General features: G+C 40.6%; 1 protein-coding gene across 6 annotated transcripts in view; it reads left to right on the top strand.

Annotated features, from left to right (window-relative positions):
- Positions 1 to 16,095, top strand: part of adamts18 (ADAM metallopeptidase with thrombospondin type 1 motif, 18) — a 102,605-nt gene that overhangs the window by 62,896 nt on the left and 23,614 nt on the right. For all 6 annotated transcript variants that reach the window (XM_034201285.1, XM_034201281.1, XM_034201280.1 and 3 more), the window contains exons 17-19: positions 4,305 to 4,425; positions 5,331 to 5,457; positions 12,838 to 13,042. In XM_034201285.1, coding sequence (XP_034057176.1) covers positions 4,305 to 4,425; positions 5,331 to 5,457; positions 12,838 to 13,042 — 453 coding nt within the window. The remainder of the gene's footprint in view (positions 1 to 4,304; positions 4,426 to 5,330; positions 5,458 to 12,837; positions 13,043 to 16,095) is intronic.

Here is a 16,095-nt window from a genome sequence, read left to right as displayed (position 1 = left end):
CTCATTTTAATCGGCCTATCCAGCTGGCAAGGTTTGACCCTCCATCAGGAGAGGGGAAAGAGAGGTCAAGACTCCTATGCCCAGTGCTGGCCCTTAGAGCTTATGTCCAGACTACCGCAGGCATACGTCAGTCTGAACAGCTCTTTCTGTGTTACGGTGGTCCTAGAAGGGGCTGTGCGCTCTCAAAACAGTGCTTGTCTCACTGGATCGTGGACGTCATTGCACAGGCATACAAGGCGAATGACCGTCCCTTGCCTCCCAGAGTAAAGTGCCACTCTACCAGGAGTGTCTCCACGTCATGGGCGACCTTGAGAGGTGTGACCCTGGAGGACATATGTGCCAAGGCCACATGGGCATCCCCGAGCACATTCGCCAGATACTACAGAGTGAATGTTGCCGCCCCTCACCCGCTGGGTGTGGTCCTCCTGCAGAGTCCACCTAGGCCATCCCCATAGGGTAAGTATTCAGACTTCCTTGTGACTCTGTTGATATAAGTCATCCAGTGCTAAGCACCTCCTCTGGCGGTCAGTAAGGATGAAATAGAACGATAGTCACGTATGTAACTACGGTTCTATGAATCCTGGATGACCGCCAGAGTTCTTGGTCACTCGGAATCTCGTGTTCCCGTTAGAAGATTCCATAGGACTGAACTCGTTAACACCAGAACTTATGCCTTCCGGGGTCATACGAGGTCACACGTGACTTTGTTGAAATATTCGACCTGCGCATGCGCGAGACAGAAGATATTCAGTGCTATGCATCGCCTCTGGCGGTCATCCAGGATTCATAGAACCGTTACGGTGGCCCTGAAGTGCAAGACACTACAGCATTTCAGAAAACACCACAGCATTTCACAAAACACAACAGCATTTCACAGAACACTACAGCATTTCACAAAACGCCACAGCATTTCAGAAAACGCCACAGCATTTCAGAAAACACAACAGCATTTCAGAAAACACAACAGCATTTCAGAAAACACCACAGCATTTCAGAAAACACCACAGCATTTCACATTGGACGGAAAGGGTATTCCTTTAGGGAGAACACTTCTTGTTTGTGAGTGGACAGAGCCAGCCAGAGAAGCACTGCTGTGATTGGTTGTTTTTGCTGCCAGTCAAGAAATGACGCTTCGTGATTGGTCAACACCCGACAGCGAAATATGTCCCAACACATCAGCCGTTAACACACACTCAGAGCTCACAGCTCCTCATATCTGTTCAGAAACTGGACAAAAGTTAAACATGTACAAACCACAGACTGTCTGTGTCATGGCGAATACAGTCACTGCTTTATTTATGTCTGTATGACGTTGTTGTGAGTGTGGACGGAGCAGCTACAGGTTAGTTTAGCCCAGTGGTTCTCAAACTTTTTCTGTCATTCCCCACTTTGAACAGGTGGGCCTTTTCAAGCCCCACCTGTTCCTCATCGCTCCAATAAAATGGTAGGCCAAGCTTAAAATGGTCAAATGTATCGTTCTATAACAGGGATCTCCAACCTTTTTTAGGATGAGGGCTACTTTCAAAAAAGTCGTGAGCTACTTTTACTCCTCTTTTTGTTTTTTTGCAGTGTATATATTTAGCACATTTTAACATTATTATATGCTTACCTTTAACCTTTGTGTGTTGTTTGGGTCTGTGGGACCCGTTTTCAGTGTTTACTAAATAAAATGTAGCAATTTAATTATTTTAACCTGCTTTATTTGGTGGTGGACGTCACATCTAGTCTAGGGCATGCACCCCCAGGAAGATTTTTTTTAAATGTTGAAGTTAAATGCATCAATCTGGTGCACTTTGAGCTAGGGCTTCTCAATTAATCGTATTTTAATCGCAATTACGTTTTTGGCTTCAACGATTATGAAAACAACATCATCTAAATAAAACGATTTTATGTTTTTTAAATAAGTTTTTCAGTTGAATTATACTTAAAGTTCAGGGTAATCAACTGTTAAAAACATACTTTTCAAATGATTTTCTTCAATAAATTGATGTTTTCAAAGTAAATGGTTAATCGTTTTTAATAATCGTGATATCAATTATTGACCCAAATAATCGAGATTATGATTTTTGCCATAATCGAGCAGCCCTACTTTGAGCCCAACATGAATTTATGGAAACAGTTCTCAACACTCAGATGAAAGGGAGCTATATACTTTTCAATAATCCAAACATCTTTAGAATATGATCACAACAAATCATTTAAACTTGTTTATTCTTATCTTATTTTACCTAGTTAGCATTCTTTCTTTTTATTTATGCATATTTTACTAATCCCTCCCCTTTTAAACTTTTTACTGTCCTATAGTACACATTGGAATGATTTCTTACAACTTTATTAAATAGATAAAGGTGTGCTCTCTCTCTTGCTCTCTCGCTCGCTCCACATTGCTTTTCTTCCCGACTGCAACGCTGTTGTTTGTGTCTGTGAGAGCGTTTCACATGTGTGTATGAGAGATTTTTACCAGTGGCGAGCCTGTCTCTGAGGGCCTAAGATATTCTACAAAATAATATTTAAAAACATTAAAACAAATTATATTTTTCTTTATATATATTTTTTTTAATATGTTTTTAGTAATATTTGTCATTAGTTTTACCAAAAATAACTTGATTAAATTGTATTTAAAATAACATTTCCAAATAAATAAATCCTTTGAATCTGCCTATTTAGTTTCTGTTTGAATGTGACGGGTTAAATGAAAGAAGCTCGTCTCTGCGAGGTGAAGAAAGGAGCTGATTGGACGTCCAGCTATGAATTCACAGAGGGCCAGCTATAGTAACTGAACGAGAGTAATGTCAAATGACAGTACAATTGACCAATCATATCTTCCCTCTAAATGGGTGGGCTTTATTATCGCGGACTTTATGACAAGTTCCGCCCGCTGTGAAACGTTTCTTGTTTCCATAGCAACAACAACTGTCAACAGCGTAAACTCGCCTTCAAAATAAAAGCATGCCAAATTACACTTAAGACATACAACTGCAACGAAAGTAACAAACACAATGCAATATCCTTTTCAAAGAACACAAATTGGGTTATTTACAGGTGTTGTTTTGTGTGGTAGAGGGTCGCTTTCATTGATGCGTTTTGGGCCGTTGTTTTGATATTCCACCAGTGTGAAAAAAACATCTCTGTGGGGCGCGCCCCACACTTTGAGAAACGCTGGTTTAGCCTGATGGATCCGATTCCATTAAAAAAAACACGCATTTTAAAAGCTTTTCGCCTGCCGTCTTATCTGCAGACTTGTCAAAGCGTTAATTCATGGTTTTTACTAACCGTTATCAGTATTTAGTTACTTCGGCATCACTTTGAAACGTGTATTACAATTAAATCACGGTCAAATATGTTCATTTTGTTGTAGTTGGTATCTCCCATAGGATTTACATGGAGATACGCCCCGCCCCCTCTCAACGCCTCTTGTTTGAATGACAGGAGCAAACACCGCTGACAGCCGCGGTGAAACTCGAGCGATTAGAGCGATGCGAATATTGGGTGGTCTACCATAGTATTTACATGGAGACAAGCCCTTTAAAAACCATTAATTAATAAAGCATTAATTCTGTGTTTACTCCTGTCATTCAAACAAGACGCTGGAGAGGGGGCGGGCCGTATCTCCATGTAAATTCTATGGGAGATACCAACTACAACAAAATGAACATATTTGACCGTGATTTAATTGTAATACACGTTTCAAAGTTATACCGAAGTAACTACATACTGATAACGGTTAGTAAAAACCATGAATTAACGCTTTGACTAGTCTGCAGATAAGACGGCAGGGGAAAAGCTTTTAAAATGCGTGTTTTTTTTAATGGAATCGGATCCATCAGGCTAAACTAACCTGTAGCTGCTCCGTCCACACTCACAACGTCATACAGACATAAATAAATGCTGTTGTGTTTTGTGAAATGCTGTGGTGTTTTGTGAAATGCTGTGGTGTTTTGTGAAATGCTGTAGTGTTTTGTGAAATGCTGTGGCGTTTTGTGAAATGCTGTGGTGTCTTGCACTTCAGGGCCACCGTAAACCGTAGTTACATACGTAACTATCAATTGTTTTACAAAATAAAATAAAAAAACGATATATAGTTAGAAACTTACTTGATGTACATATTGCGATTTCCTACTTTATATTCTGCTAGTAGCCTCGTTTCGTGTTGTACAAAGGTTGCTAGTTTGAACCCCTTGAACAATGGGAAGGAAACATGTTTAATGTAAAGATTTGAGCTGGGTGTTGATGCTCAGTGTGCTTTCTATATAACTATATTTACACGTGTGACATCTTTCTGACTGACTGCTCTTGCCTGACAGATCCTCCTGCAGGGAAAGAACCCGGGTGTGGTGTGGGAGTACACCCTGCCGCGCACTGAGAGGAAACCCGACTACAACTGGGGCGTGGTGCGCTCCGACTGCTCTGCTCCCTGTGCTGGAGGTGAGACTGTGTGTGTTTGTTTTTACACTAGACCTGTACATGTGTGTTTTAAGGATGAATCCAGAAGTGTGTGACATTGTTTCGGGTTCATGAATAGAGAGTTTTCCCCTTTTAACACCAGTTTTCCTTTAATAGCTTAGCAACCGTAACTTGATTGAAATTATAACGTGTACGGTTTCAAAATTGTTGCTGACTCTTTGCCGGAGACTACAGCTCAAAGGCTGTTAGAAAGTGGCATCACTTTTTTTATCTTTATATTGTACTATGAAGTATATAATATACAAGCACAATTGTCTTCATTTAGCTGAATACGTAATAATGTAAAACAAGGATTATTATTTTATCTAAATTAAGAAAACTATCAAACATTTTTAGAATCTCAACATTTAATTTAACATTGTAGAATCCTTATGGTCTGTGTGACAAATGTAACAGTCAACAGCAAATGAAGGGGGGGTCGCCTAGCAAATGGTCAATCGACATTAAAAAAACCTGCTTATTCAAGGGTGTACTTGAGTAAGAATGTATTCATATGTTTGTATATGTTGTGTTTGTGTAAATGAGCTATTCTTTTGTGTATAGGATGATGAAAAGCACCTTTGTCAACCGAGAAGTTTAAACTTTGTCAGCCCCAGAAGACTTAAGACAAGGCCCTGCTCAATGTGTGTGTGTGCGCGTGCATGTGTGTGTGCGTGCATGTGTGTCTGTGAATGTTCTGACTGTTTCTTGTAGCTTTACTCTCTCAAGAGGCTGCACACAGGCACACTGACTTAACATACTTGTGATCCATGACAGAGTCAAAACTGAACTTTTAAGATTTCCATAGTTTAGGCTCAAATCCCAAAGTTGTCAGATTTTATGCAAGATTTACAACTCTCTACTCTCCGTGTTTTTTTTTCCGTCAGGTCGTATCTCGAACAAGGCCATCTGTCTGCAGGACCAGAAGGTTCAGGTCAACTCCACCATGTGCAATCCCCACACCAGACCAACACTGGGCTCCCATCTCTGCAACACACAACCCTGCCCTGCATAGTAAGTGTGTGTGTGTTTAAGGGCATTTCTTGGTATACAGTTGGCCGTGGTAAATGTGGCTAGTGTCGTTATGTTGCCACATTTTCAGCAACCTTAGGCGCGGTTTTTATTACAGACTCTCACATATACACACGATGGTTGAGCAGTCTAGAGCTTGCCTGTGGTCCCTTTGCTGCGGTCCGCCACTACTCTGCTCAACCTGTGTTCTTCTCCTCTCCCCCTCCCGACTCTCCTGCTGTCTAATTTTTCCCTTTTTTCTGTTTTCTTATTTTAAAAAAGTCCATGAATGCCTTTTTTGATATTCGGTCATTTTGCATCACTCTTTAATACTTGTTCCATTGCAGTGTGTTCCTCGGCTGTATGTCCACCTGCATATCAATACTTGACAGAATCATGTAATGTTTCCTTCTTATGTTGAGCTTACCCCCACAATTTGGTGACAACAGGCTCCTGGTGGATGACAAGCAGAACATTAGGTTAAATCTGAATGGTCCTATCCTGCCAAGTCCACTACCCTGACACGCCAGATGCCTTGTTACACAGAGAAATCTAAAAAGTCATAATTGGAAACTGTTTGGGGAGGCACGTTCCACAAATTATTGGCAGATGATTGGATGAACTATCTATCTCTCACTGTCCATCTTTTCCATTGTTACGTCCCCACTAAGGTCTAGGGGACCTGGAGACAATAACACACAACAACCAATAAAAATGAGGGAGTCAGCGTAAAGGTTGACAAAAGGTTTATTCCTTGTAAACCTAACTGAACAGAAATTAAACAGAAATACTCTGTGAGGAGGAGACAAAGGAGATTGTGCCAAACAAAAGAAATAAGCACAACAAAACCAGGCCTATCTCTACATCTATCCTTTGAAACCAAAACTCAAACAAAAACCCTCACTAACTAAACTACTCTGGACAAAACAGAATACAGGGTTGGCAACAATCCACTAACCTAGTGTGTATTAACATTAGTTATCTACGTGATGAGAAATGTACAGGGTACCCCAGACTTACCTAACTCCCCCACCTCTCAACACACACACACATTTACAAAGGTCAGAACAAAGTAGAATGAGCTTCTAAACAAGGCAGTCAATTCAGGCTCCTCAATCAGCAACAGGCCCAGGGTGAGAGAGAGCGAGAAGACTTCCTGGGTGCCTCCTTTATGGTCGGCCCTGGCTGCTGATAGGCCAGCTGAGGGTGAGAGGATCCAATCATCCATCAGACTCAGGTGCACAGGCAGATACCGATCAGCTACTGATTAGCTGTGCAGAAGACAGGGAGAAGAGAGAAACACAGGAGGGAAGGAAAACCACACAAGTACAGCCTGCCTGGCACGTAACATCCATACAAAAATACTATAATTGTTGTTCTTTCAATTAAGAATTCTCCAATTCTAAAATGCGATTTCTAAATCAATGGTAACCTTAATAGGTACCACCATTGGTGGTTTTGACCTCCTAAACCAGCTACCAGTAGCTACACACAGGACTTTAATTGGTCCATCAGACTTTGGTTCTGAAAGAAACACATTACTTAAGGACTGACAAGAGGGATTCTCGTATGATCATGTGACCTTGTAACTTAACCAATAGAGGACCAAAACTTCAATACATATTCCTAACAAGAACACTGCATTTAAGAGTAGATTATTTAAGCAAACTTTACTGTGTGTTCCCAGCTCTGTCGTCTGCTGAGAAAACAAGGTTGTAGCTAATAAGCAGGTCAACAATATCCTCAGTAATATTTATAGGAATATCATACTCTGTGATTATAGTTTTTGTAATCAAGGTATGTTGGATTTCTAAGGCAGATTCTGGTATTTTACTGAAATTAGGCAAAAAAGGAAATACAATTAACACTAATACAAACAATTTTATGGAAATGTGTGTCTCCAGACATATCAAACCGTATAAGTTTGACTTTGTGTTTAGCGCAAACTAGCTAACGTCAGCATGCTAATGGGAAAACAAACAATATGTGAACATAGTAAACATTTTACGTGCTAATTATCTGCTTGTTTGTCACAGTGAGCATGTTAGCATGGCAAGATTAACATGCTGTTTAAAGCATACCTAAGGGTACCTAGGTTCAGCCTGACGAAATGATGGGGTTAGGGGAAGGCTAGCCTCTAGCATCGCCTTTTGTCATTTAAATGCCTTACATTTTTACAGTTAGTTTTTTGGACAATCAAACATTTATTCTGTGGGTGTTCTGGCTACATCACTGTCACCCAAACTTTTCACAGGCCCTGAAACGACTTTAAACCAAATGGTGGTTTTTTTCATGAAGTAAAACCTAATGATGTTTCTAAGTTTTGAAATTGTCCTTTTTCTTCAAGGAACACTTGAGAATAAGAAAGAGAGAGACAAATAAAGAAAGACGAGGCTGGGGAAAGGGAGGGAGACATAAAAGCCAACTCAGAGTGATTGTTGCTTTCAGTGCATATCATCACTCTCTAAAAAATTCTCTGCCCAGAGCAACTGTCTTTCTCAGTGGCAAGATCCTGCCCATGTTTTATCTCCGTTGTCTAGACATTGTGCTTAATGGAATGAATTTTTAAAGCAGACTGTGCTTTTGGGGACGCAAGAAAAGGAGGGAACCAGGCTAAAGTGCAGTGGAGAAACATGTTGAAACAGCGCTGAATAAATGGCCTCTCTCTTACAGTATGTAGGCCTTTGGCTGGGGGAACTGGAGCTAGCTTGATTTACAGCGCTGCTCCAAAGAACAGGCAGGGAACCGTGTCCTGGGTTCAAAGAGAGTACACACACACACACACACACACACACACACACACACACACACACACACACACACACACACACACACACACACACACACACACACACACACACACACACACACACACACACACACACACACACACACACACACAGGGCATGCATAATTACAGTTGCGCACACATTTTCCGAATATATGACGCTGAAATCATGTATTTCGGAACCAGGCCCTGGGATAAAAATAGAAGCTGCTTCTGTTTGATGTTAAGGATGTTGTCATTTTGTCCACCAATTCCCCGTGCCACAACAAATCCGGACTGAACTTTCTCCCGTGTCAGGGATTGAACAAGCCAGACAGCTATCGGTTACACCTCCAACATACAGCCTCTGTTTTTCACTAAGTTTCCCACCACCCGAGAGGGCATTTCCTGCCCCTAATCTTGGGCATACAATTTCTCTTATCTTGGCGAAAGGTATTAAACAGCCTCGATGCGTGTCCCAACCTTCCCCCTTGCTTTGTATGAGTGGAAAAAGTGTATAGCCCAGATAAATAACCTTGGTATGGTTGTCCATTCATGAAAATAAAAGCAGTGTTTGACTACAGTGGATCGTATTATACAGTAGCTGACACAATTTCTCAGCTGGTTGTGTGTTTAGGCCAATTTATGGGCGCTGCACAGGAAGAAAAGTCGAGTTGAGTGAGCAGCATGAAAGCTTTAATGACTGCATTAAGAACTCCAGGATGTATGGGTGCGCATTGAAGAACCCAGCAGAGAAAAGAAAAATTGACAATGAGGTGGGATGTATGTGCGCGGTGTGTGTGTTTGACAGGAGGGGGAATGTAAAAATGCCTGCTTATCTCTGCGGCGTGTATCTCGGGTGCTGACAGGCCTATCCATGTTTTATTGTGCAGAGACGGCAGGATTCCCACGGGGCCCGGCCAGTCTAGCCATGCAGAGCCAGTCAAACTCCCCCCCATCCCTCCACTCCCATCTACCCCCTTTTTGCTACAAACCTTCATTCCCAGAATTGCAGTTAGACTGTCAGGAAAAACTTCAGATTTTCAATTGGTAGCAGTAGTTCCTGAACATAAATAAGGAATACTTAGATAATACTAAAATAAGGAAGACTGTTCAATCTCAAAACCCATTGTGCAGTTAGGAAAATATATGCTCATTTTATTTTCTGCTTTCTCCACCGCACAGCTGCCAATTATTACCTCTTTCTAGCTTCCACTCTTCTGTTCCTCTATAGTTGTGCTTTTTGAAGGCCGTCTGTGGAGTCACTTACCACAGGTTGGGGATTCCTCTGTGCATCACATCAGCAGCATATATAGACAGATCAAAGTGGGACATGTTGTGCCTGTTCCAGGAAAGATGTACAGTCAAATATGTGCATGATACTGACCTGGGCCTGGGGGATGACTTTTTGGAAGTTTGCTTTATTTTAATCCATTTATAAAAAAGGTAGAAACTGTACAATAAATGAATACAATTATATGAAATTGGCTAAAACTTAACATAATAAAGACCAAAGATTCTACTCTAAGTAGATAGGGTCAGAGAAAGAGGGATTATATTGTTAACCAGATATATAGAAGTTAGTTAAAAAATAATCAAGGTATCAAAAATATCGTTATACTCTATCAAATGTATCTTTTGAGCTTAAGAGAACATTTTATTAATATAACTATTTTAAAGTGTTACATTTAGTATTAGTAAATGTTAGTGTAAGCAAATGCAGGGTGCCAGTGAGCCAGTCAATACCAGGGCCTTGAAACTGAAGCAGCTAAATGGTATTTCAGCCATCCTTAATTGTATTAGTTACACCGGTTTTTCTCACTGTGTTCTCAACATGGCTCAGTGTAAAAGACTGATTGGAGTGCACTTATATCCAGTAAAAGGTTTGGAGAAGAACTTTAGTGCAACTACCATCATTTTAAGAAACTAAAAGAAAGGAATCCAACTGTTGGAACTATTGGATGACCATGTTGGATTGAAATGCTGACAAAAACGTCAAGAACAAAGACGTAAATGATTGTTTATACAAGCAAAATAAGTCTTGAAATGTCCATGTACGCCAAGCCACACAAATGTAAAAGGGTATAAACCTATGTTTAAGAAAAAAACCATGTTAAGAGTTTTAATAGGAGTATAGCCACCTGTTTGGCAGATATGGTCATATATTTTGGCAGAACGACTTCGCTCTTACTTAAGAATAGGTATTCATTCATGGGTGAGGCACCACCATACCAATGCATGGGTGAGCTTCTCAGAACCTCCTCAACAGTATTGCTTACTTCTACCCCAAAATATGTCAGTAATTGAAATATTTCAGAGATACAAATTACAGCTAGGTCAGTGGTGGTTTGCAGCGAAGCTCTACAAATTGCAGTTTAGTCCTTCTGCTTCGTTTTCCTGTGGCGTTTGAAAGGGAATGAAAGCATTTTTCTTCCCCAGAAGCAGGTCGGCGGCATGGAGGAATGGTCTTTGCGGTTAGCGTGTCGTCTCAGAACCGGACTGAGCCATCTGCCCATCTCTCCATCTCCCTCTTCTAAGCCCTGTGGTTGTCAGACCACTCATTTGCTGTAATCTCTCCCATTCAGCCCCAATGCCAAGACAGAAGCTATTTTAGAAGCAGCAGTAGGCTTTCATCAGGGTTGAAGCAGGATTTCAAAGACGCTTAAATTAAAGAGAGGACAGGAGAGAGTAGATTTGGAAAAATATAGTGGGACAGGTGAAAAAAATCAAGAAAAAGACAAAAGAAAGAAAAGGATTGTCCGTAGACTTTATGTACATTGTGGTTGACCTGACAAACCTGGGATAGCAGTTATGGAGGGTCGTATATACAAAATGGTGGTTGTGTTTAGTTTCAGATGATCCGAATAATACGGAGAGATTTGGATATTTATTTCAGTCTGTGTAATATCTTTATTTGCTCTTAACTAGCAATTTGTGCAATGATAAAGATCAATGTGTTAAAGTAGAAGTAATTCATAAGCAGAAGGTCTAGGTTTTCATGAATCATAACTCTTAAGAAAAGCAAGAAAAACCCGGTTCTCCACCTGACGATTTTAAACTCCTAATAATCAGTAGGCCCAAAATAAGTGCAGCAGACATTGACTAGAAGTTAGGAGTTGCCTCATGTTGTTGGTATTCTGATGATAGAGACTGAATTTAGTGTGAGTATATGCAAAAGGCGATAGATATAGCATATCCAATCCCAAAAGGATTTTCATCAGTAGTAGAGCTAGAAAGATATATCCATCACAAATTTTCCAAAGTGTCCATCCCCAATTTCCCAAAGCCTAATGTGATGTTTTGTCGACAAAAATAGGCCCCAGTATTCTTTTTAAATGTTTTCATTAAACTTACTGTAAAGATTGAAAGAACAGCTGTGGCTCAGGGTTAAATTGGCACCTACCAATCAAAGGGTCAGTGGTTAGATCCCCAACAACTATAGTCAACATTTGGAACTGTCCTTATGCAAGAAACGTAACCCCAAATTCCTCCGTAGGCAGGACTATTATAGAACTGTTTGTAAGTCACCTTGGTTTTAACCGCAGATAAATTACATGTATTGTAATGATTTAGACCAGGGATGCGCAATTAGCGGCCCCCGGGCCACATGCGGCCCCCACCTCTTCTTTTTGCGGCCCTCAGATTAATTTATAAACAACGTAATAAATAAAAACAATTATTTTTCAAATTATTATTTTGTTTTACTTGTAGTACTGATACCGTCCACTAGACTCCTAGTTACGTCGCGAGCTGCGTAGGTGATTTCAAATACCGCAAAAATAATCTGTGACGCATTTGTGTGTATTGTGTTTGTTTCCCGGGGAAACCCTCACAAGAAACACCGGCTGTTGTTATGCCTGCTGTGACGTTAAGTTGCCTCTTGTAATTATGCCTTTACAAGCTTACAAGTTGTATTTATCATCTGAATTTGACGAAACAAGTTTAATATTCTTAAAACCAAGACTTTGTTTATTTGAAATCAGATGAAAACAAACTGTCACGGACCCTGCCGTGTTATCTATGATTACTACGCTTTTCATTCATAATTTCAGAGGGAGGGAGGGGGAGTGGTGCTGAGGAACAGCAGAGTGCGGGCTGACAGGTGTCTGTGTGGACACTCCCCTTATTGTGCGTGAGCAGAGACAGGCTACAAGTGTTTTAGGTTCAAGTTAGACAACTAATGTCTAGGTTAGTGTTCATGACTTCATGTGCATGTCATCTAATGGTTAATCTCAATACACACACATTTTCCGTGCTTTCCAATAGTTTAAAATAGTTGTATTCCACTGTTTAATAACCTGTTCAATACAAACATGCCACTTGTAAAAATGAAATAAAGTGAGCTTATTAGAGGAAGTTCCCATTTTTTGGGGATGTTCCCTTTGATTGTAAAATGTCAATGAAGATGTCAGACTTAGTATATTTGTTAATAATTACATACAACACATGGAATTTGTGTGTGTGTGTGTTCCAAGTGAATCTGCGGCCCCCTGGTGGCCAGTATATCAATGATGTGGCCCCCACCACCATCCAAGTTGCCCATCCCTGGTTTAGACAAATAACTGTTGTAATGCCCCCCCTCCTAACCATGTCTCTCTTGGCGTTTCCCCCCACAGTTGGGCGACTGGAGACTGGGGTGCTTGCAGTCGCTCATGTGGAGGAGGTCAGCAGACCAGGGCACTGCGCTGCCTGAGGAAAGTGACCTATCAGAGGGAGGAGGGGGTGGTGCACTCCCTCTGCCCCGTCATCTCCCCGGCCCAGGTCCAGCCCTGCCACACCCAGGCCTGCCCCCCCGAGTGGAGCACCGGGTCCTGGTCACAGGTGGGTTTTTGGCAGCATGTGAAATGTATTCAGTAAAATGTCTTGTCTTGAAGTGCCTTCTTGGGAATTTGGCACTGTCTAGTTGTGAAAACTTGAATGACCCCTCAAGCATGTCAGGTCACATTTTGTATTCCATTTTATTTACCAAAAAGCTGAACAACTAATGACATAAACCTTAGTTGTTCTGTTAAATGTTAACATGATAACACTCTAAATAAAGATGGCAAACAAGGTAAACATTAACAAGTTAGCTTGCTGATTTTAGCATTTAGCTAATTATTCGGTAGCATGACAGTAGACTCCTTGGCTTGTTATAATTCACCTTCTGGTTTCTTAGATTATGGGTCTATTACTAATGTAAATACACACTAATAATACAATTATCAATATGTTGTTTTGGTTAGTGAAGCTACAGTAACTCATGGCTCTGTCTGGGCTATATCTATTTAGCTATAAGCACAATGTCCTATCTGGAATTGCATTCTAACTCGAGTGTAGCTGATTTTGTGTACTTCTTGTAGATTTCAACTTTAATATTTAAACTAAAAATGATTTACTTGTATCAGGACACTTTATCAGTGGCTTTGTTCCATTCGAGTGTTCAGGTAAATGTATAACAGCATTAAGGCACAATATCAGGACCCTGAAACTGACACAGTTAAATGTAATTCAACCATATTTATTGGATTTTTACACTTGTGCTTTTGTGACACAGGAATAAAGCACTATAGTTATGTTTAGTGCGTTTTAAGCATAGAGAATTAGAGAACTGCTTACGGTCAATTTAAAAGCAAAATGTGTTTTTATCCACCTTTGACTCTGCTTTATACGATGTAAAATATAGTTATTTTTTGCTGTAAACGTTTACAGGTTACGTGCATGCAGTCATAATTCATGTGTTTGCTTAAAACAATGAAGAGCATATCCAATTGCTGTCATGTTTCACTCATGCTAAAACAAACACTCTGCTGCCCTCTGTTGGACATTTGAAGAACATGAAGGGCTATTCAACTCTTATCCTCAGGGATCTTTATTTTTGCTACTAAGTGGGGGAGACCAGGGACAGTTGCAACACTTTTTGGGCTTTTCCCCAATAAGTAAAAAACCATTTACAATAGGATAGCCATTTTGCTATATTATACATTATCAATATGTCAGCTACTGAAACAATGTATTTAAGATGTTTTTATGAAATAAGTACAGGTTGGAAAATGTTTTTGTTTTTTTAAACTCAACTGTTACAACTGTCCTTGTGTACAGGGACAGTTGTAGCACATGCCAGGTACGGTTGTAACATGTTAATAACGGTTACCTTTTTTCACACTACATGACAACAAATAGGGAAAGCTGTCAAATTCTAAGGCAACAAGATTTGAATGGGGTTTCCAGTGGTGGGTGTAACGCGTTACAAAAGTAACGGAGTTACAGTAATATATTACTTTTTGCTGTAACGAAGAAATGTAACGCATTACTAATGAAATGTGGGTAATATATTACCCGTTTCAATGCTCAGTAACGCAGTTACAACACATTTCAACCCGAAATTAAATGGTGTTTTGTTTTTTAAGAATGTACTAACATAGAGACATTCCGACACCAGACAAATTGTGCGGGTAGATTAGTAAACCTGGTGTGTTTACCCTTCAGGCTTCGCATCGGGATCTTCGGGGCAGTTGAATGTTATGCACCCTCTATTCAAAAAAGAGAACGGAGCGAAAAATACAAACAACAAATTGTGTCAGGTGCGCGTGACCTGCTCCGCTGCGCGTGCATCATTTCCAAAGTGCTTCCACAGCAGTGACACACATCTGTGGATAATCATTTATACGAAAATGGTTAAAGCAACCATCACTAAAGGCCAGCAACATGTCGGATGGGGACATCACGTTACCCTCCGTTGTAGACACTAGCTTACTGACTTACTGACTCGCCTGACTCGCCTGACTCGCCCCCGGAGCAGCAGTCTTCGTCTCCCCAAACTACGCCGCCCCTCTGCGGCCCGCAGGTGCCAGGATACCACGGCAAAACAGAGCCTGCCCAGGTATATCTAAACAAGTACCCGCCTGTACAGTGGGGTTAGGCGGTCATCTTGCAGCTCGTGGTATACAAATAGACAAGGGCTAGAATATTCATGTGAAAATAGTGCCATATTCTGCCATGCCTGAAGAAATGTTGGGTCAAAAATAATGCATACAATAGCACAGATGCCTTCACCACGAATGGCTACAAAAAGATCTCATATCCCAAGCTTATCAACAAGCTAATGTTGCAGCTGAAATGTTCTCCAGGTCACAAAGTCAACCTCACATGATGATGTGATACCAGTTTTCAAGCACAGTAAATATTCTCTTCCCAGAGTATATGATGGGACCAAGGTGATGATTTAGTACATGGTTTTAATAATACTTTTGCTTTTCAATGTTTGCCATTTCAAACTATGATCTGGTTTAAATAATATGTGCCTTGATTTACAATATGTTCTCATTTGTTTTATCAGTACAGCTTTGAAGCTGTTGTGCTTTTCTTTGCCATAGTCCACTTTGGACTATATGAAATATTTCAGGATTGCACTTTTAACTCACTTGAAATGTTCTCACTTGCTTGGTTTCAAAACATAACAAATGCCATAATCTGTTCATTGGGGACCATCAATGCTATTTTTCATTGCTGTTGCCGGCCACTATTGCTCATGTAAACCTACTACTGCTGCGCCCCCTGTAACCTCAGAGGCACCCTGAGTCATTTTGTTCTGGAACCGGGCCTGTACACGGCCATATACTAAACACACTACAGAGCCCATTCCGTGTCCTGTTATTGTTTACTTCCTGTCTGCCTTCTTCTGGTGATTTATCTGACGTCCAGTGCTCCGTCTTTTAACCTCTTTTCCTTTCTCTTTCTTGATCCTCCTTAGCAACCTTCATTATAGTCCTTGACACTGGTCTGTACTGCTGTATTAACAACGTGTCACATGTTAAGAAGTTACAATCAGAATCGAATATTTAACTAAGCCGTGTAATACACGTTGTTAGTAGCCTTAAGGGCCTACACAATTG

The sequence above is a fragment of the Gymnodraco acuticeps genome, unplaced genomic scaffold (genome assembly GCF_902827175.1).
Source record: "Gymnodraco acuticeps unplaced genomic scaffold, fGymAcu1.1, whole genome shotgun sequence".
NCBI classification, from domain to species: domain Eukaryota; kingdom Metazoa; phylum Chordata; class Actinopteri; order Perciformes; family Bathydraconidae; genus Gymnodraco; species Gymnodraco acuticeps.
The sequence above is the reverse complement of the archived record's forward strand: the minus strand, read 5'-3'. Positions and strand labels throughout refer to the sequence as shown.